Source organism: Salmo salar, chromosome ssa06, assembly GCF_905237065.1.
Source record: "Salmo salar chromosome ssa06, Ssal_v3.1, whole genome shotgun sequence".
NCBI lineage: Eukaryota > Metazoa > Chordata > Actinopteri > Salmoniformes > Salmonidae > Salmo > Salmo salar.
Window position 1 is genome coordinate 90,681,500 of NC_059447.1, and position 20,643 is coordinate 90,702,142.

The following is a 20,643-nucleotide window of genomic DNA, read 5'->3' on the forward strand; positions in this document are numbered from 1 at the left end:
AGAAGAAGATTAGGAGGGAAGTAGGAGGGAGAGAAGAGTAGGAGGGGAGAAGAAGAGTAGAAGGGAGCGAAGAAGAGTAGGAGGGAGAGAAGAAGAGTAGAAGGGAAGAAGAGTAGGAGGGAGGGAAGAAGTGTAGGAGGGAAGAAGAGTAGGAGGGTGAGAAGATGAGTAGTAGGGAGAGAAGAAGAGTAGGAGGGAAGTAGGAGGGGGAAGAAGGGTAGGAGGGCGAGAAGAAGAGTAGTAGGGAGAGAAGAAGAGTAGGAGGGAAGTAGGAGGGAGAGAAGAAGAGTAGGAGGGGGAGAAGAAGAGTAGAAGGGAGGGAAGAAAAGTAGGAGGGAGAGAAGAAGTGTAAGAGGAATGAAGAGTAGGAGGGAGAGAAGAGGAGTAGGAGGGGGAGAAGAAGAGTAGGAGGGAGTGAAGAAGAGTAGGAGGGATTGAAGAAGAGTAGGAGGGAAGTAGGAGGGAGAGAAGAATAGTAGGAGGGGCAGAAGAAGAGTAGGAGGGAGGGAAGTAGAGTAGGATGGAGAGAAGAAGAGGAGAGAGTTCTTCTTAGGGATAGATTCTATCAGATCTGCGCTAGCAGACATCCTCATAGCGGTTGTTTTGGCGGCGGCAGAGGTGGAATGCATTAGAACTGTCAAATCCACAAGCGGCTCCCAGATTTATACCTAAAGTGGACATTGCAATTGGCTGCACAGAGTCACATTAAGGGAAATTTCGAACATTGGAGTTTGAGATCTAATCTACACCTCGGTTAGTCTAATATAAATCTTCATGACATAATTGAATGATTTTTTTAGTTTCAGTGTAATTATTTCTATATAGCCTATACTTTATTGTTCTGAACTTCATGACAATGATCACATGAGCTGCTGCTCACCGATTTATGAGTAGTTACACCTCCGACACCGCCAAAACATCAGCTATGTGGGTGTCGGCTATTGCCGCTTTACACTTGATCTAATTTAATCTAGGCCTTAGTTGCCTGGTCCAATAGCTGTTTGTGCTCTCTTGCACAAACAGATCTGAGACCAGGCTACAAAATAGTCACAGCAAAGACCATAGGAACTGGAGAGACAGCACAAACAGATCTGAGACCAGGCTACAAAAGAGTGATAGCAAGGACCATAGGAACTGGAGAGACCGCACAAACAGATCTGAGACCAGACAATCTCCTTAGCGATGGAGGATAGTAAGTCTCTTTAGCGATGTAAAGTTTTGAGAGAGTCTTTGAGCTGTTTGGTGAAGGAGGCGTGGAGGGTCTGAGACAAGGTATCCAGCCCCTTGGCGATGTCTGCTGCTGCCTGGAAGAGGCCCTCAAACGTTAGGGACTCCTCTTTGATTCTGTCATGAAAGGAGACAAGACAAACAGGGTTAGCAGGGAGAGAGGGGAGGATGGAGGGAGGGAGTGAAGAAGGGAGGGAGGGAGAGAGCGGAGGAGGGAGGGGGGGAGGGAGAGAGCGGAGGAGGGAGGGAGGGAGTGAAGAAGGGAGGGAGGGAGAGAGCGGAGGAGGGAGGGAGGGAGAGAGCGGAGGAGGGAGGGAGGGAGTGAAGAAGGGAGGGAGGGAGAGAGCGGAGGAGGGAGGGAGGGAGATAAAAGAGGGAAAGCGGTGTGTGAATGGAGGAGAGGTTAGGCAGGGACACCTCTTTGATTCTGCCATGCAGGGAGACAAGACAAACACAGTGTCAGCAAGAGGGAGAGAAGAAGAGTAGTAGGGACCGAAGAAGAGGAGTATGGGCTGAAGAAGAGTAGCAGGGAAAGGAAGAGTAGGAGGGAGGTAAGAAGAGTAGGAGGGAGGGAGGAAGAGTAGGAGGGAGGGGAGAAGAGTAGGAGGGAAGGACGAAGAATAGGAGGGTGTGAAGAAGCATAGGAGGGAGGGGAGAAGAGTAGGAGGGAAGGAAGAAGGGTAGGAGGGAGAGAAGAAGAGGAGGAAGGAGGGAAGAAGAGGACGAGGGAGAGAAGAAAAGTAGGAGGGAGAGAAGAAGGGTAGGAGGGAGAGAAGAAGAGGAGGCAGGAAACATAGAGAGAGTTTGGAAAACACTGTAAAGAGGGAAATGGTGGTGTACATAGTGCAGATGAACGCACGCTGTATGACGTAAGACAATGGGTTCTGATGAGAGTATTTATTACAGTAATTAAACCGCAGAGAGGCCTTGATGATGGTTATTAAGGTAAATACATCACTCAGACCCAGGCCACATCTTGGTTCTGATGAGGACACAGTAGGGTTGTGAATGTCTGGGAAGAACAGAGAGTCTGAGTTAATAAGGTGCCCGTTAATGGACCGGGGGAAAACAGTGGTTGCTAAGGTGACTGTTAATAGAGCTCTGTATAAACTAATCAATGAGCCGGGAGGAGATCCTGTCTCTCAGTAGATTAGATCACACTAATACAGTATGTGAATGTCTCTGTTCCTCTCTGGCTGCCTGTCCAGTCTATGGCATGGTCCTCTCAGTGGCAGACCAGAGGAGGATGGCTGTGTCGAGGTTTTTCCTTGCTCTATGTTTGCTCTTTTGGGTGTTTAAGTCTCAGACACGCATTACATTAATGGATTTATTATAATAATAGACTGTGACAGATTGAGATGTATTAACTAACTGGTTTCATCCATGTACTTACTTCCGTATCCCAGTCAGAGCCTCCAGTACATCTCCTTCCAGCTGTCCCTCCAGATCCTCCATCACCTTCTGGACCACACCGTTACAGCTCTGCTGCTCCTCCCTGATGACATAATACACAACATAATGACATAATACACCGTTACAGCTCTGCTGCTCCTCCCTGATGACATAATACACAACATAATGACATAATACACCGTTACAGCTCTGCTGCTCCTCCCTGATGACATAATACACAACATAATGACATAATACACCGTTACAGCTCTGCTGCTCCTCCCTGATGACATAATACACAACATAATGACATAATACACCGTTACAGCTCTGCTGCTCCTCCCTGATGACATAATACACAACATAATGACATAATACACAACATAATGACATAATACACCGTTACAGCTCTGGTGCTCCTGCCTGATGACATAATACACAACATAATGACATAATACACCCCTGCGCCTGACGACATAATGACATAATACACCGTTACAGCTCTGCTGCTCCTCCCTGATGACATAATACACAACATAATGACATAATACACCGTTACAGCTCTGCTGCTCCTCCCTGATGACATAATACACAACATAATGACATAATACACAACATAATAACATAATACACCGTTACAGCTCTGCTGCTCCTCCCTGATGACATAATACACAACATAATGACATAATACACAACATAATGACATAATACACCGTTACAGCTCTGCTGCTCCTCCCTGATGACATAATACACAACATAATGACATAATACACAACATAATGACATAATACACCGTTACAGCTCTGCTGCTCCTCCCTGATGACATAATACACAACATAATGACATAATACACCGTTACAGCTCTGCTGCTCCTCCCTGATGACATAATACACAACATAATGACATAATACACAACATAATGACATAATACACCGTTACAGCTCTGCTGCTCCTCCCTGATGACATAATACACAACATAATGACATAATACACAACATAATAACATAATACACCGTTACAGCTCTGCTGCTCCTCCCTGATGACATAATACACAACATAATGACATAATACACAACATAATGACATAATACACCGTTACAGCTCTGCTGCTCCTCCCTGATGACATAATACACAACATAATGACATAATACACAACATAATGACATAATACACCGTTACAGCTCTGCTGCTCCTCCCTGATGACATAATACACAACATAATGACATAATACACAACATAATGATATAATACACCGTCACAGCTCTGCTGCTCCTCCCTGATGACATAATACACAACATAATGACATAATACACAACATAATGACATAATACACCGTTACAGCTCTGCTGCTCCTCCCTGATGACGTAATACACAACATAATGACATAATACACAACATAATGACATAATACACAACATAATGACATAATACACCGTCACAGCTCTGGTGCTCCTCCCTGATGACATAATACACAACATAATGACATAATACACAACATAATGACATAATACACCATCACAGTTCTGGTGCTCCTCCCTGATGACATAATACACAACATAATGACATAATACACAACATAATGACATAATACACCGTCACAGCTCTGCTGCTCCTGCCTGATTACATAATACACAACATAATGACATAATACACAACATAATGACATAATACACCGTCACAGCTCTGGTGCTCCTCCCTGATTACATAATACACAACATAATGACATAATACACAACATAATGACATAATACACCGTCACAGCTCTGGTGCTCCTGCCTGATAACATAATACACGACATAATGACGTAATACACAGCATATTGACATAATACACTGTCACAGCTCTGCTGCTCTTCCCTGATGGCATAGCACACTGTATTCTCACTCACCTTATCGTTCAATGATGATTCTGTCCTCGTTTGTTAAATCTGTAGAGATCTAAATGAACCACACTCCAAAGTACTCATTAAGCAGATTATGGTTATTTTGTAGGTTTTACCTGCAATGACTGTGCAATGATATGTGGTTGTTTTAACCTAACTTATTTCAATACACTGCCAGTAAGATAATAGCGTCTGCTGACTAAAATATAATGACGACATGTAAAATGCAAAGGATAGTCACCAACCTGATGCCCACTATGTTTTCCTCGATGACGTCCTCGTAGCGCTGCTCATCCCCCAGCTCTGCTCCTATGTACTGGACTAGGTTCTCCACCACCGCCTGGTTCCCATGCTGTATAGCCTTCAGGTAGGCCAACTCTTCTCTCTGGGCCTTGAGGCGCCTGGCGGAAGCCTGACTGGTGCTGAAGCGATTGATTGATTGATTGATTGATTGATTGATTGATTCATGTATTATCCTACAAGAGGAAATTATTTTCTCACACATTACATAGCGTACACAAATCACATAGAAACACAACAGGAAACAAACAGTAAACAACAGATATTGAGATTTAAATAGTATCACACCTGAAGTGGACAGAGCACTCATCTGGCTCCGGCTTGTAGTGGAACACTGGCTTAGGTGGAAGTATTTTTACCCAGGATTCTCTTGTCTCTGTTTCTGAACCCGCAGGGTAATCTCCTGGCTCCTGGGAGGAGGACGTGTTCTTGTTGCTGCTGAGGGTCGTCATGGAGACATCGAAGCCCGAGCCCCAGTCGCTACTGTCACCACTCTGGCCAAGGCATGGGTTTGTTATCGTGGAAACCCATAGCAAGGTTACCAGTAGCCAGCACCACCAACACCCCATGGCAACCTTGGAGTTAGAGAGGAGGATGAGAGTGGAGTGAGTGGCCAGAAGCCAGCACTACCAACGCCCCATGGCAACCCTAAAGTAAATCTGTAATACCTATACGTTTCAAGTAGACCACCATAGTCCCTGTACCCAAGAACGCCAAGGTAACCTGTCTAAATGACTATCACCCAATAGCACTCACATCTGTAGCCAAGAAATGCTTTGAAAGGCTGGTCATGTCTCACATCAACACCAATCCATAAGGTTGAGGGGATTCTATAAGGCTGAGGCAATTCTATAAGGCTGAGGGAATTATATAAGCCTGAGGGGATTCCATGAGGGTGAGGGGATTCCATAAGGCTGAGGGGATTCTATGAGGCTGAGGGGATTCCATGAGGCTGAGAGGATTCCATGAGGCTGAGGGGATTCTATGAGGCTGAGGGGATTCTATGAGGCTGAGGGGATTCCATGAGGCTGAGGGGATTCCATAAGGCTGAGGGGATTCCATGAGGCTGAGGGGATTCCATAAGGCTGAGGGGATTCTATGAGGCTGAGGGGATTCCATAAGGCTGAGGGGATTCCATGAGGCTGAGGGGATTCCATGAGGCTGAGGGGATTCCATAAGGCTGAGGGGATTCCATGAGGCTGAGGGGATTCCATAAGGCTGAGGGGATTCCATGAGGCTGAGGGGATTCCATGAGGCTGAGGGGGATTCCATGAGGCTGAGGGGATTCCATAAGGCTGAGGGGATTCCATGAGGCTGAGGGGATTCCATGAGGCTGAGGGGATTCCATGAGGCTGAGGGGATTCCATGAGGCTGAGGGGATTCCATAAGGCTGAGGGGATTCCATGAGGCTGAGGGGATTCCATAAGGCTGAGGGGATTCCATGAGGCTGAGGGGATTCCATAAGGCTGAAGGGATTCCATGAGGCTGAGGGGATTCCATGAGGCTGAGGGGATTCCATAAGGCTGAGGGGATTCCATGAGGCTGAGGGGATTCCATAAGGCTGAGGGGATTCCATGAGGCTGAGGGGATTCCATGAGGCTGAGGGGATTCCATGAGGCTGAGGGGATTCCATGAGGCTGAGGGGATTCCATGAGGCTGAGGGGATTCCAAAACGCTGAGGGGATTCCATGAGGCTGAGGGGATTCCATGAGGCTGAGGGGATTCCATGAGGCTGAGGGGATTCCAAAAAGCTGAGGGGATTCCATGAGGCTGAGGAGATTCTATGAGGCTGAGGAGATTCTATGAGGCTGAGGGGATTCCATGAGGCTGAGGGGATTCCATGAGGCTGAGCTGATTCCATGAGGCTGAGAGGATTCCATAAGGCTGAGGGGATTCCAAAAAGCTAAGTGGATTCCATAAGGCTGAGGGGTTTCCATGAGGCTGAGGGGATTCCATGAGGCTGAACTGATTCCATGAGGCTGAGAGGATTCCATAAGGCTGAGGGGATTCCAAAACGCTGAGGGGATTCCATGAGGCTGAGGGGATTCCATGAGGCTGAGTGGATTCCATGAGGCTGATGGGATTCCATGAGGCTGAGGGGACTCTATGAGGCTGAGGGGATTCAATGAGGCTGAGGGGATTCCATGAGGCTGAGGGGATTCCATAAGGCTGAGTGGATTACATAAGGCTGAGTGGATTACATAAGGCTGAGGGGATTACATAAGGCTGAGGGGATTCTATTAGGCTGAGGGGATTACATAAGGCTGAGTGGATTACATAAGGCTGAGGGGATTCCAAAACGCTGAGGGGATTCCATGAGGCTGAGGGGATTCCATAAGGCTGAGGGGATTCCATGAGGCTGAGGGGATTCCAAAAAGCTGAGGGGATTCCATGAGGCTGAGAGGATTACAAAAAGCTGAGGGGATTTCCATGAGGCTGAGGGGATTCCATAAGGCTGAGGGGATTCTATGAGGCTGAGGGGATTCCACGAGGCTGAGGGGATTCTATGAGGCTGAGGGGATTCCACGAGGCTGAGGGGATTCCATAAGGCTGAGTGGATTCCATAAGGCTGAGGGGATTCCATTTCAACAGTAGTGTCTGCACAGAGAGATGTGCCTAACAGCAGGAGCATCTGAAATGTGCACTGGCTCTGGTCAAAAGTGGTGTACTGTATAGGGAATACTGTATCATTTTGGACACATTCCTTGGTCACTTCCACCCATCTAACCTTTATATTTTGCCACACAGCATCTGGAGACGTCTCTGTAACGCCATACACAGCAGAGGAATGAGAGAGGGGGGGGGCGGAGGAGAGAGAGACAGAGAGAGGTTGTGAGGTCTGGGTTCCGCTCACCAACCAAGAATTCACAAAATGGGACAACACCAAATTCAGACTCTGCATGCAGAATTCTGCAAAAATATCCTCTATGCAAATAAGAATTATGCCGATACCCGCTAATTATCAAAATCCAGGAAAGAGCCGTTAAATTTTACAACCACCTAAAAAGGAAGCGATCCCCAAACCTTCCATAACATCGTAACAAAGCCATCACCTACAGAGAAATGAACCTGGAGAAGCTAAGCAAGCTGGTCCTGTGGCTCTGTTCACAAACACAAACAGTCCCCACAGAGCCCCAGGACAGAAACACAGTTAGACCCAAACAAATCACAAGAAAACAAAAAGATAACTACTTGATTCTTTTGGAACTTTTGTAAGTTTAATGTCTACTGTTAATTTTTTATTGTTTATTTCACTTTTGTTTATTATCTATTTCACTTGCTTTGGCAATGTAAACATATGTTTCCTATGCCAATAAATCCCTTATATGAGTGAGAGAGAGAGAGAGAGAGAGAGAGAGAGAGAGAGAGAGAGAGAGAGAGAGAGAGAGAAAGAGAAAGAGAGAGAGAGAAAGAGAGAGAGAGAGAAAGAGAAAGAGAAAGAGAAAGAGAAAGAGAAAGAGAGAGAAAGGAACTGCAGAAGTTTTCCGCTTCCATAGCACATTTGGTTTTGGTGGTAACAAGCTCAGTTTGCTTTCACGGTACAGGAAACAAGTTGATTCTTCCATTTCCTGAATAGAATAGCTGAAGTTAAACCTTGCTTGTAACCTACAGTATGAGAAATGTATTTTTGAGAAATTTGAGAAATGTTTTTCTCTTTCCTCAAACCAGGTTTTAAAGCCTCCGTTAGATGGCTCAGTCCTTTATCTTTTCCCCTCAAAACTACCTGGCTGGACATTTTCATAATTTTTAAGAAAAAGCATAAGGAAAAGGTGTTTGAATGGGTGCTAGATCTTTATGTCCTATTGGCTGTGAGGTTTTTACGTCCTATTGGCTGTGAGGTCTTTACGTCCTATTGGCTGTGAGGTCTTTATGTCCTATTGGCTGTGAGGTCTTTATGTCCTATTGGCTGTGAGGTCTTTATGTCCTATTGGCTGTGAGGTCTTTATGTCCTATTGGCTGTGAGGTCTTTATGTCCTATTGGCTGTGAGGTCTTTATGTCCTATTGGCTGTGAGGTCTTTATGTCCTATTGGCTGTGAGGTCTTTATGTCCTATTGGCTGTGAGGTCTTTATGTCCTATTGGCTGTGAGGTCTTTATGTCCTATTGGCTGTGAGGTCTTTATGTGCTATTGTAGTTATAGTTTTTGTTTCTCAATAACTTTGGTGCAATTTTCAGTATGTGGTACATTTTCACAACTCTAAGCACACAAATTTAAACAGGTCATGAAAATGGCTCATGTTTCAAAACTCTAAGCACATTTTCAATTGACCGAGTACAACAATCAAATTCATAAAGTCACTTGTTCACTGACCAAATCACTCTTTCAATTTGGTTACATATTCAATCAAGTATCTGATTTTTCAAAATGCAATATTCATTTTATATGATGTTCTTGTCATTTGTTAACAATACACTTAACTAACTCTTAATCAAACTGCTCAAAACAGATAACTACTGAACCAAAATTATGTGGTGCTTAGTTAACATATATAGTTTTATAACTGCTAAACAATGTACATTTTAGTATTTTTACCTTATAATTTAATAAATTTGACATCAATTTATGTTTGAAGGTAAAAACCAAATCATATATTGATGTGGCTGTAAATACCACATCATCATTCTCCATCAGCCAGTGTGCTTCAATAGGACCAAGTGGAAAGAGTCACTCTATGTGTTACCATTATGAATGATAGTGTAGTTTACAATACACTGCTGAATACCTGGGTTATATATAACAATATATTCCACTCATTATTCCACTCATTATCTTTCGAGACAGGCGATATTGTATCAGTTGACATGTCACATAGAAAAGTGTGAGGACAGATGCTGGGAGACGAGAAGCAAGTACAGGGAGAGAACATTTAATAGAACAAAGGACATGAAACAGAACATGGACAGCGTCTGGACGGGAAAACAAAACGACAATAATGCTGGGGATGAAACAGAGTTACAGACAGATATAGGGAAGGCAATAAAAATGTGAAGGAGTCCAGGTGAGTCCAATGAGCGCTGATGAGCGTAATGATGGTGACAGGTGTGAGTAATGATGGGCAGCCTGGCGCCCTTGTGAACCAGAGAGGGGGAGCGGAAGCAGGCGTGACAGTAACCCCCTAGGGGCGCCACTCGGCGTCCCACCTGAGTGAGCCTGACGTGCCGGCCGAGGCTCGGGCGCTGGACAAGCCGCCTGAGGCGTAGAAGGCCGACGAGCCGCCTGAGGCGTAGAAGCCGGACAAGCCGCCTGAGGCGTAGAAGCCGGACAAGCCGCCTGAGGCGTAGAAGGCCGACGAGCTGGCTGAGGCGTGGAAGGCCGACAAGCTGGCTGAGGCGTGGGAGCCTGACGAGCCGTCTGAGGCTTGGGAGCCCGACGAGCTGGCTGAGGCGTGGGAGCCTGACGAGCCGGCTGAGGCGTGGGAGCCTGACGGGCCAGTTGAGGCATGACGTGGGGTGGGAGCCTGCCATTCCAACCGATGCAAGGAAACTTCTCGAGCCAGCTACGGCGTGGGAGCCTGACGAGTCAGCTGAGGCGTGGGGCGCTGGGCGTGGGAGCCTGACGAGTCAGCTGAGGCGTGGGAGCCTGACGAGTCAGCTGAGGCATGGGAGCCTGACGGGCCGGCTACTGCGTGGGAGCCTGATGAGCCGGCTGAGGCGTGGGAGCCTGACGGGCCAGTTGAGGCATGACGTGGGGTGGGAGCCTGCCGTTCCAACCGATGCAAGGAAACTTCTCGAGCCAGCTACGGCGTGGGAGCCTGACGAGTCAGCTGAGGCGTGGGCGCCTAACGAGTCAGCTGAGGCGTGGGAGCCTGACGAGTCAGCTGAGGCGTGGGAGCCTGACGAGCCGGCTGAGGCATGGGAGCCTGACGAGCCGGCTGAGGCATGGGAGCCTGACGAGCCGGCTGAGGCATGGGAGCCTGACGAGCCGGCTGAGGCACCCCCGGTTCCATCGATGGCGGCACCAGGACCCGACGTCACCAACAAAAAATACACTCTAGCGGGAGCAGGCGTGACAGAGAAGGTGATCTTGTACAATGTTGCATGGGGCAGAAATGGTATACAAACACTGTGCTACGTTTTGTACAGTAGCCTACTGCTTTACAACACCCTTATTTCTGATCATTTGTCCTACGTATTAACGTATGTACTTTATAAGGATAATGAAACTGTAAGACTGACACATTTCAACATGCTCACAACCTGGCATTGGATACCATTTCTTTTTTTAAATGTCAAAATATAGTCAGATATTTTATGAAAAATTATATTTACCATCTACTATTCTTTCTATTCAGCACTTGTTTTAATTGTTTTGAAATGATTGTTTTGAAATGTGTATCTTGTATTTTTTGCTATTGGAATAAAGAGTAGTTAAAATCTCTAACTGGTGAGCCATTATCTAATGTATTGGGGAGTAAACTAAATGTTTAATGGAAAACTCAAGAGTGAAAGATATGTGTGAAACCCTAATTAATTTACAATTAAAGGTTCTGAATGTAAGATATGGGGCATTACAAATGTTTTTGAGATTTTTTTACTTAGAGTTTTTAAAATATACCACTGAAAAATGTGCCGTAACAAAACGCAAGCCTACTTGATGATAATAGGGCTCATTAATAGGGCTGTTGCCCCTAGCGGGAGGTTTTGAAGGCAATTTCAGACATCCAATTTCGAAGTCAATCTTGAGCCATCTGGTTGGTAGCAACACATTGTAGTACACACACACACACACACACACGCACACGCACACACACACACACACACACACACACACACACACACACACACACACACACACACACACACACACACACACACACACACACACACACACACACACACACACACACATCGGGAGTAAACCCTCTCTCTAAACCCTCTCTCTACAGTCTCTCCCCATGCCTGTTGTTTGTGATTAGTTTGAATGGTGGTGACCTCACATACCTTACTGAAGCTGTGGGAACAGTAGTTCAACAGAAACCTTTCAACCGGCCCAGATTGCTAGCAGACACACACATAACACACGCTCGCGCACACTCACGCATGCACACATGCAGACACACGCTAGTTGCCAGACGCCAGGAGTCTGTCCGTACACCGCCAGGCTATTACGTCAGTTACGACACTCTATGAAAAAAAGGGTTCCAAAAGGATTTTTCGGCTGTCCCCATAGGAGAACTCTTTTCGTTCCAGGTAGAATCCCTTTTTGGTTCTAGGAGGAACCCTTTTTGGTTCCATGTAGAACCCTCTGTGAAAAGTGTTCTACACAGAACCCAAAAGGGTTCTACCTGGAATCAAAAAGGGATTCTACCTGGAATCAAAAAGGGTTCTTTTTCAGACAGCCGAATAACCCTTTACATGTTTAAATAGCACCTTTAATTCAGACACAAACTCCACCTTTTTTAAGAGTGTAGTGATTGATGTGTGTGTGTGTGTGTGTGTGTGTGTGTGTGTGTGTGTGTGTGTGTGTGTGTGTGTGTGTGTGTGTGTGTGTGTGTGTGTGTGTGTGCGTCCATGATTGTGTGATTGACGTATGCAGAGTGAGGAATATGTCTGATGTTATCTCTAGCCCATTGGACTGACACAGTGATATTGAGGGTGCTTGTTTATGCATGTAATGATGAGAATGTATTTCCCAGATTGACGTACTTAACCAATTAAAATCTCTAGGGAAAATAAATTGGTTCAGTTTACCTTCGGAAAATGATCTAATTTCAATAGTTTTATGTTTAATGATCTCCCTGCTATCTTACAGTAACACAGAGACTTGAGCTAACAGCATTACCCTTTGCTGTTGTAAACTGCAATCGAAGACAGACAGACACAATAAAGTCACATTTAATATGACTCCAGTCCTAAATGGGTCGGATGCTGTCATTTGGCATGGCATTCAGTTGTTCAAATCTGAGGACTGATGTTTGGTTTTAGGAGAATAGTCACATGCTGTTAAAATAAAAGGTCAGAATAATGGCTTGAATTAGTTTTTCTCTCACAGTACTGTATTCCAAGTGAACTCTTGTTTTGTGTTGTTGTGGGATTAAAGATAGACTGCAATATTTGACGTTTGTCCATAAAATGTGGGATTTTGAACGGAGACCGTGAGATCCTGTTGAAGCCGAGGACCACTGCTTGTCTGTTTCTTATATGTTGAGTGTTAACTCTACACAGTGAAGCACAGTCTCTCTGAGTTGAGGCACGCTAGCTAGCCTCCCAGAGGACCATACCAACTAGCCTCCCAGGGGACCATACCAACTAGCCTCCCAGAGGACCATACCAACTAGCCTCCCAGGGGACCATACCAACTAGCCTCCCAGAGGACCATACCAACTAGCCTCCCAGGGGACCATACCAACTAGCCTCCCAGGGGACCATACCAACTAGCCTCCCAGAGGACCATACCAACTAGCCTCCCAGGGGACCATACCAACTAGCCTCCCAGAGGACCATACCAACTAGCCTCCCAGGGGACCATACCAACTAGCCTCCCAGGGGACCATACCAACTAGCCTCCCAGGGGACCATACCAACTAGCCTCCCAGGGGACCATACCAACTAGCCTCCCAGGGGACCATACCAACTAGCCTCCCAGAGGACCATACCAACTAGCCTCCCAGGGGACCATACCAACTAGCCTCCCAGAGGACCATACCAACTAGCCTCCCAGAGGACCATACCAACTAGTCTCCCAGGGGACCATAACAACTAGCCTCCCAGAGGACCATACCAACTAGCCTCCCAGGGGACCATACCAACTAGCCTCCCAGAGGACCATACCAACTAGCCTCCCAGGGGACCATACCAACTAGCCTCCCAGGGGACCATACCAACTAGCCTCCCAGAGGACCATACCAACTAGCCTCCCAGGGGACCATACCAACTAGCCTCCCAGGGGACCATACCAACTAGCCTCCCAGAGGACCATACCAACTAGCCTCCCAGGGGACCATACCAACTAGCCTCCCAGGGGACCATACCAACTAGCCTCCCAGGGGACCATACCAACTAGCCTCCCAGAGGACCATACCAACTAGCCTCCCAGGGGACCATACCAGCCCCAAGGACCACTTGTACTTATGTCTTCTCTTCTCAAGTGGCGGGGTGACAACTTTGTTGTTTTCCATATCCTGGTTTGGCCCTTAATTGACATCAGCTCAGTCTCTGTGTTAAGACAGAGCCAAAGACCACTCAACACAGCGCTCACCATTGCTTCACTTCACCATATTCCGTTGTGCACTCGTTTTGACCACGGTTACTATGGACTCTGGTCAAACACAGTGCACTATAAGTGTAATATAGTGCCATTTAGGATACAAACTCAGTCTGGTTAAGACAGGCTATAAGACTCAGTCTGGTTAAGAAAGGCTATACGACTCAGTCTGGTTAAGACAGGCTATAATGCACCGTCTGGTTAAGACAGGCTATACGACTCAGTCTGGTTAAGACAGGCTATAAGGCTCAGTCTGGTTAAGACAGGCTATACGACTCAGTCTGGTTAAGACAGGCTATAATGCGCCGTCTGGTTAAGACAGGCTATACGACTCAGTCTGGTTAAGACAGGCTATAATGCACCGTCTGGTTAAGACAGGCTATAAGACTCAGTCTGGTTAAGACAGGCTATAAGACTCAGTCTGGTTAAGACAGTCTATAAGACTGTCTGGTTAAGACAGGCTATTAGGAGAAACAGCCTTCGTCAGTGGAAAATGTCTGCCACATTCCCCATACTTCGGCCTACTTTAAAATGATTATTAAATAGGATGTCTGTTTTGACAGGTCATTGTTAGACTGTCTGTCTCTCCATAAACATTTGGCTGGGCTTTGTCAGTTTGTTGGATGGCGAGTGGCAACATATTTGGGCTTTGAAGAATGGTTCTGTCCTTGTGTGATGTATTTTATAGGACGGCTTGAAATAGGACATTGACCACCGGTAATTATATTGCCAGTGCATCGTCCACTCCATTTTTTCCCAATGGGTTTACACACTAAAACTAGCCCATGAGGCACAATGACCCAAATCTGTAACTCATTTAGCAGAACCGTACACCAAATCTGTAACTCATTTAGCAGAACCGTACACCAAATCTGTAACTCATTTAGCAGAACCGTACACCAAATCTGTAACTCATTTAGCAGAACCGTACACCAAATCTGTAACTCATTTAGCAGAACCATACATCAAATCTGTAACTCATTTAGCAGATCCGTACACCAAATCTGTAACTCATTTAGCAGAACCGTACACCAAATCTGTAACTCATTTAGCAGAACCGTACATCAAATCTGTAACTCATTTAGCAGAACCGTACATCAAATCTGTAACTCATTTAGCAGAACCGTACACCAAATCTCTAACTCATTTAGCAGAACCGTACACCAAATCTGCAATACTACTGACACGTTTTGCTTTACACTCAGACTGTAATTCTATAACAAACATTTGGCAAAACACAACACACAATTCTCTACCTTTGGCACAACCTTCACAACTAAAATATATTGTGTGCAAATGCAAAGCAACACTGTTCATCAAGCTAAGTTTAATTACCCATTGACCACTTTCACATGTTAAAACACTAATTGCGTAAATGTTTGCAATCAGACCTTTGGTATGGATAAAAAGGCCACAGGTGAGTACTCCTGTGTTTGGAGAACAATGGAAAAAAAACTTGGCAGAGAGAGGTGGAGGTGGAGGTGGAGGTAGAGGTGGAGGTGGAGGTAGAGGTAGAGGTGGCGGTGGATCAAGAACAAGGAGAGTACTCTGCTGAAATTCGGGCAACTACGGTGGAACATGTGATCAACTATGGTTTGACCTTGAGAGAGGCTGGGAAGAGAGTGCTGCCCAATCTGAGCCGCTTCCATCCTTCATCTGGACGTTCCAAAATGAGAACACGTATGAGAATAGGTATTTACTGCCGACATTGGACCTCTCTACTACAGTTGAAGTCAGAAGTTTACATACACCTTAGCCAAATACATTTAAACTCAGTTTTTCACAATTCCTGACATTTAATCCTAGTAAAAATTCCCTGTCTTAGGTCAGTTAGGATCACCACTTTATTTTAAGAATGTGAAATGTCTGAATAATAGTATAGAGAATGATTTTTTTCAGCTTTTATTTCTTTCCTCACATTCCCAGTGGGTCAGAAGTTTACATACACTCAATTGGTATTTGGTAGTATTGCCTTTAAATTGTTTAACTTGGGTCAAACATTTTGGGTAGCCTTCCACAAGCTTCCCACAATAAGTTGAGTGAATTCTGGCCCATTCCTGCTGACAGAGCTGGTGCAACTGAGTCAGGTTTGTAGGCCTTCTTGCTCGCACACGCTTTTTCTGTTCTGCCCACATATTTTCTATAGGATTGAGGTTAGGGCCTTGTGATGGCCACTCCAATACCTTGACATTGTTGTCCTTAAGCCATTTTGCCACAACTTTGGAAGTATGCTTGGGGTCATTGTCTATTTGGAAGACCCATTTGCGACCAAGCTTTAACATCCTGACTGATGTCTTGAGATGTTGCTTCAATATATCCACATAATTTTCCTACCTCATGATGCCATCTATTTTGTGAAGTGCACCAGTCCCTCCTTTAGCAAAGCACCCCCACAACATGATGCTGCCAACCCCTTGCTTCACGGTTGTGATGGTGTTCTTCGGCTTGCACGCCTCCCCATTTTTCCTCCAAACATAACGATGGTCATTATGGCCAAACCGTTAGATTTTTGTTTCATCAGACCAGAGGACATTTCTCCAAAAAGTACGATCTTTGTCCCCATGTGCAGTTGCAAACCGTAGTCTGGCTTTTTAATGGCGGTTTTGGAGCAGTGGCTTCTTCCTTGCTGAGCGGCCTTTCAGGCTATGTCGATTTAGGATTCGTTTTACTGTGGATATAGATACTTTTGTACCTGTTTCCTCCAGCATCTTCACAAGATACTTTGCTGTTGTTCTGGGATTGATTTGCAGTTTTCGCACCAAAGTACGTTCATCTCTAGGAGACAGAACGTGTCTCCTTCCTGAGCGGTATGACGACTGCGTGGTCCCATGGTGTTTATACTTGTGTACTATTGTTTGTACAGATGAACGTGGTACCTTCAGGCATTTGGAAATTGCTCCCAAGGATGAACCAGACTTCTGGACGTCTACAATTTTTTCTATCTGAGGTCTTGGCTGATTTATTTGGATTTTCCATGATGTCAAGCAAAGAGGTACTGAGTTTGAAGGTAGGCCTTGAAATACATCCACAGGTACAGCTCCAATTGACTCAAATGATGTCAATTAGCCTATCAGAAGCTTCTGAAGCCATTACATACTTTTCTGGAATTTTCCAAGCTGTTTAAGGCACAGTCAACTTAGTGTATGTGAACTTCTGACCCACTGGAATTGTGATACAGTGAATTGTAAGTGAAATAATATGTCTGTAAACAATTTTTGGAAAAATTACTTGAGTCATGCACAAAGTAGATGTCCTAACCGACTTGTCAAAACTATAGTTTGTTAACAAGAAATTTGTGGATAGCTTGAAAAACAAGTTTTAATGACTCCAACCTAAGTGTATGTGTGGCCACCAGCTGCATTAATTTCCTGAACACCTTACATGACAGTTTTTTTCAGCCAGAGCGAGAGGGCCAGGTGATCCTGAGCAGCAAATGTATGTTCTAGTTTGGGACAACCTGATTTTCCACCGGGCTGCTCAGTTCCACAACCGGTTCCATGACCCTCCCAGGATTCTCTATCATCTCCCACCATATTCCTAATTTTTCAACCCCATTGAGGAGTTGTTTTCAGCATGGCTGTGGAAGGTGTATGATCGCAAACCCCATTTAAGGCCCTTCCACAGGCAACGGAGGAGGCCTGTGGTGACATTCCAGCAGAGTCCTGTCAGGGGTGGATGCGTCCTGCCAGAAGATATTTCCCCTTGCTGTCTGGCCAAGGAGGATATCGCCTGTGATGTTGATGAACATCTGTGGCCGGACCAAAACAACAGACATGACTGATTTTGTTTTCACAATGGAGTATTTGTTTCTTGACTTATGATTCTGATTTTGACAGTTACTTTATCTTTTCCGTACATTTGATCGAACATACAGTACAGTAGTAGAAATAGGCCTATTTTTATTCCTTTGAATATGCAAAATATATTTACTGTATGTTTGCATTTTTACTCTTTGTGTGCTTGCAGTATGCTGTTTGACATGTATTGAGTCATGTTGAAATATAAAACTTACATTTTTGCATTTGTGTTCCTTTCTTGTTTGAGTACACACATACAATATATAGTATAAATCAAATTGAATTGTATTTGTCACGTGCGCCGAATACAACAGGTGTAGACCTTACAGTGAAATGCTTACTTACGAGCCCTTAACCAACAATGCAGTTTTAAGAAAATACATTTACAATAGCGGGGCTATATACAGGGGGAACCGGTACAGAGTCAATGTGTCAATGTGCGGGGGCACCGGTGTTGAGGTAATTGTGGTAATTATGTACATACAGGTAGGGTTATTAAAGTGGCTATGCTTAGATAATAACAGAGAGTAGCAGCAGCGTATGGGAGGGGGGGGGGTGCAAATAGTCTGGGTGGCCATTTGATTAGCTGTACAGGAGTCTTATGGCTTGGGGGTAGAAGCTGTTTAGAAGCCTCTTGGACCTAGACTTGGCGCTTGCCGTGCAGTAGCAGAGAGAACAGTCTGTGACTAGGGTGGATGGAGTCTTATTTATATTTAGGGCCTTCCTCTGACACCGCTGGTATAGAGGTCCTGGATGGCAGGAAGCTTGGCCCCGGTGATGTACTGGGCCGTACGCACTACCCTTTGTAGTGCCTTGCAGTCGGAGTCCGAGCAGTTGCCATACCATTCAGTGATGCAACCCGTCAGGATGCTCTCGATGGTGCAGCTGTAAAACCTTTTGAGTATCTAAGGACCCATGCCAAATCTTTTCAGTCTCCTGAGGGGGAATAGGTTTTGTCGTGCCCTCTTCATGACTGTCTTGGTGTGCTTGGACCATATTAGTTTGTTGGTGATTTGATGCCAAGGAACTTGAAGCTCTCAACCTGCTCCATTACAGCCCCGTCGATGAGAATGGGGGCGTGCTAGGTCCTCCTTTTCCTGTAGTCCAAAATCATCTCCTTAGTCTTTATCACGTTGAGGGAGAGGTTGTTGACCTTGCACCACACGGTCAGGTCTCTGACCTTCTCCCTATAGGCTGTCTCATCGTTGTCGGTGATATGGCCTACCACTGTTGTGTCATCAGCAAACTTAATGATGGTGTAGGAGTTGTGCCTGGTCGTGCAGTCATGAGTGAACAGGGAGTACAGGAGAGGACTGAGCACGTACCCCTGAGGGGCCCTCGTGTTCAGGATCAGCGTGGCAGATGTGTTGTTACCTACCCTTACCACCTGGGGGCGGCCCGTCAGGAAGTCTATGATCCAGTTGCAGAGGGAGGTGTTTAGTCCCAGGGTCAGCTTAGTGATGAGCTTTGAGGGCACTTTGGTGTTGAACGCTGAGCTGTAGTCAATGAATAGCATTCTCACATTGGTGTTCCTTTTGTCCAGGTGGGAAAGGTCAGTGTTGAGTGCAATAGAGATTACATAATCTGTGGATCTGTTGGTGTGGTATGCAAATTGGAGTGGGTCTAGGGTTTCTGGCATAATGGTGTTGATGTGAGCCTTGACCAGCCTTTCCAAGCATTTCATGGCTACAGACGTGAGTGCTACTGTCCGGTAGTCATTTAGGCAGTTTACCTTAGTGTCCTTGGTAACAGGGACTATGGTGGTCTGCTTGAAACATGTTGGTATTACAGACTCAGACAGTGAGAGGTTGAAAATATCAGTGAAGACACTTGCCAGTTGGTCAGCGCATGCTCGGAGTACTGTGCTGCTGATCCGTCTGGCCCAGCGGCTTAGTGAATGTTGACCCGTTTAAAGGTCTTACTCACATCAGCTGCAGAGAGCGTGATCACACAGTCATCCGAAATAACTGAAGCTCTCATGCATGTTTCAGTGTTACTTGCCTCGAAGCGAGCATAGACGTTATTTAGCTCATCTGGTAGGCTCGTGTCACTGCGCAGCTCTCGGCTGTGCTTCCCTTTGTAGTCTGTAATAGTTTGCGAGCACTGCCACATCCGACAAGTGTCAGAGCCGGTGTAGTACGATTCGATCTTAGTCCTGTATTGATGCTTTGCCTGTTTGATGGTTTGTGGGAGGGCATTGCGGGAATCATTATAAGCTTCCGGGTTAGAGTCACGCTCCTTGAAAGTGTCAGCTCTACCCTTTAGCTCAATGCGAATGTTCCCTGAATCCATGGCTTCTGTTATGTGTATGTACGTACAGTCACTGTGGGGATGATGTCCTCGATGCACTTATTGATGAAGCCAGTGACTGATGTGCTGTACTCCTCAATGCCATCGGAAGCATCCCGGAACATATTCCAGTCTGTGCTAGCAAAACAGTCCTGTAGTTTAGCATGTGCTTCATCTGACCACTTTTTTGTAGACCGAGTCACTGGTGCCTCCTGCTTTAATTTTTGCTTGTAATTGTTTTCCCTCTGGTTGCACATTTAACATGCTGATAGAAATTTTTGTAAAACAGATTTAAGTTTCCCTGCATTAAAGTCACCGGCCACTAGGAGCACCGCCTCTGAATGAGCGTTCTGCTGTTTGCTTATAATACAGATCATCTTTTTTTATTTTTTTTTATTTCACCTTTATTTAACCAGGTAAACTAATTGAGAACAAGTTCTCATTTACAACTGCGACCTGGCCAAGTTAAAGCAAAGCAGTGCGACAGAAACAACAACACAGAGTTACACATGGAATAAACAAGCGTACAGTCAATAACACAATAGAAAAAAA

At 45.5% G+C, this 20,643-nt stretch overlaps 1 protein-coding gene across 3 annotated transcripts in view; it reads right to left on the minus strand.

The window, feature by feature from the left end:
- Positions 1 to 407: 407 nt before the first annotated feature.
- si:ch211-142k18.1 (uncharacterized) overlaps positions 408 to 20,643 on the minus strand; it is a 22,363-nt gene continuing 2,127 nt past the window's right edge. The window contains exons 2-6 of one of the 3 annotated variants that reach the window (XR_006770376.1): positions 5,090 to 5,376; positions 4,747 to 4,923; positions 2,621 to 2,722; positions 2,132 to 2,239; positions 408 to 1,344 (exon numbers count right to left, since the gene is read on the minus strand). Coding sequence is in view for 2 of the 3 variants with exons in the window: in XM_045721176.1 (XP_045577132.1) it covers positions 1,203 to 1,344; positions 2,621 to 2,722; positions 4,747 to 4,923; positions 5,090 to 5,370 (702 nt within the window). In the remaining variant the exon portion in view is untranslated. Of the gene's footprint in view, positions 1,345 to 2,131; positions 2,240 to 2,620; positions 2,723 to 3,105; positions 3,976 to 4,746; positions 4,924 to 5,089; positions 5,377 to 20,643 lie in introns of those variants that run through there. The other 2 variants (XM_045721176.1, XM_045721177.1) reach the window with 2 other exon arrangements.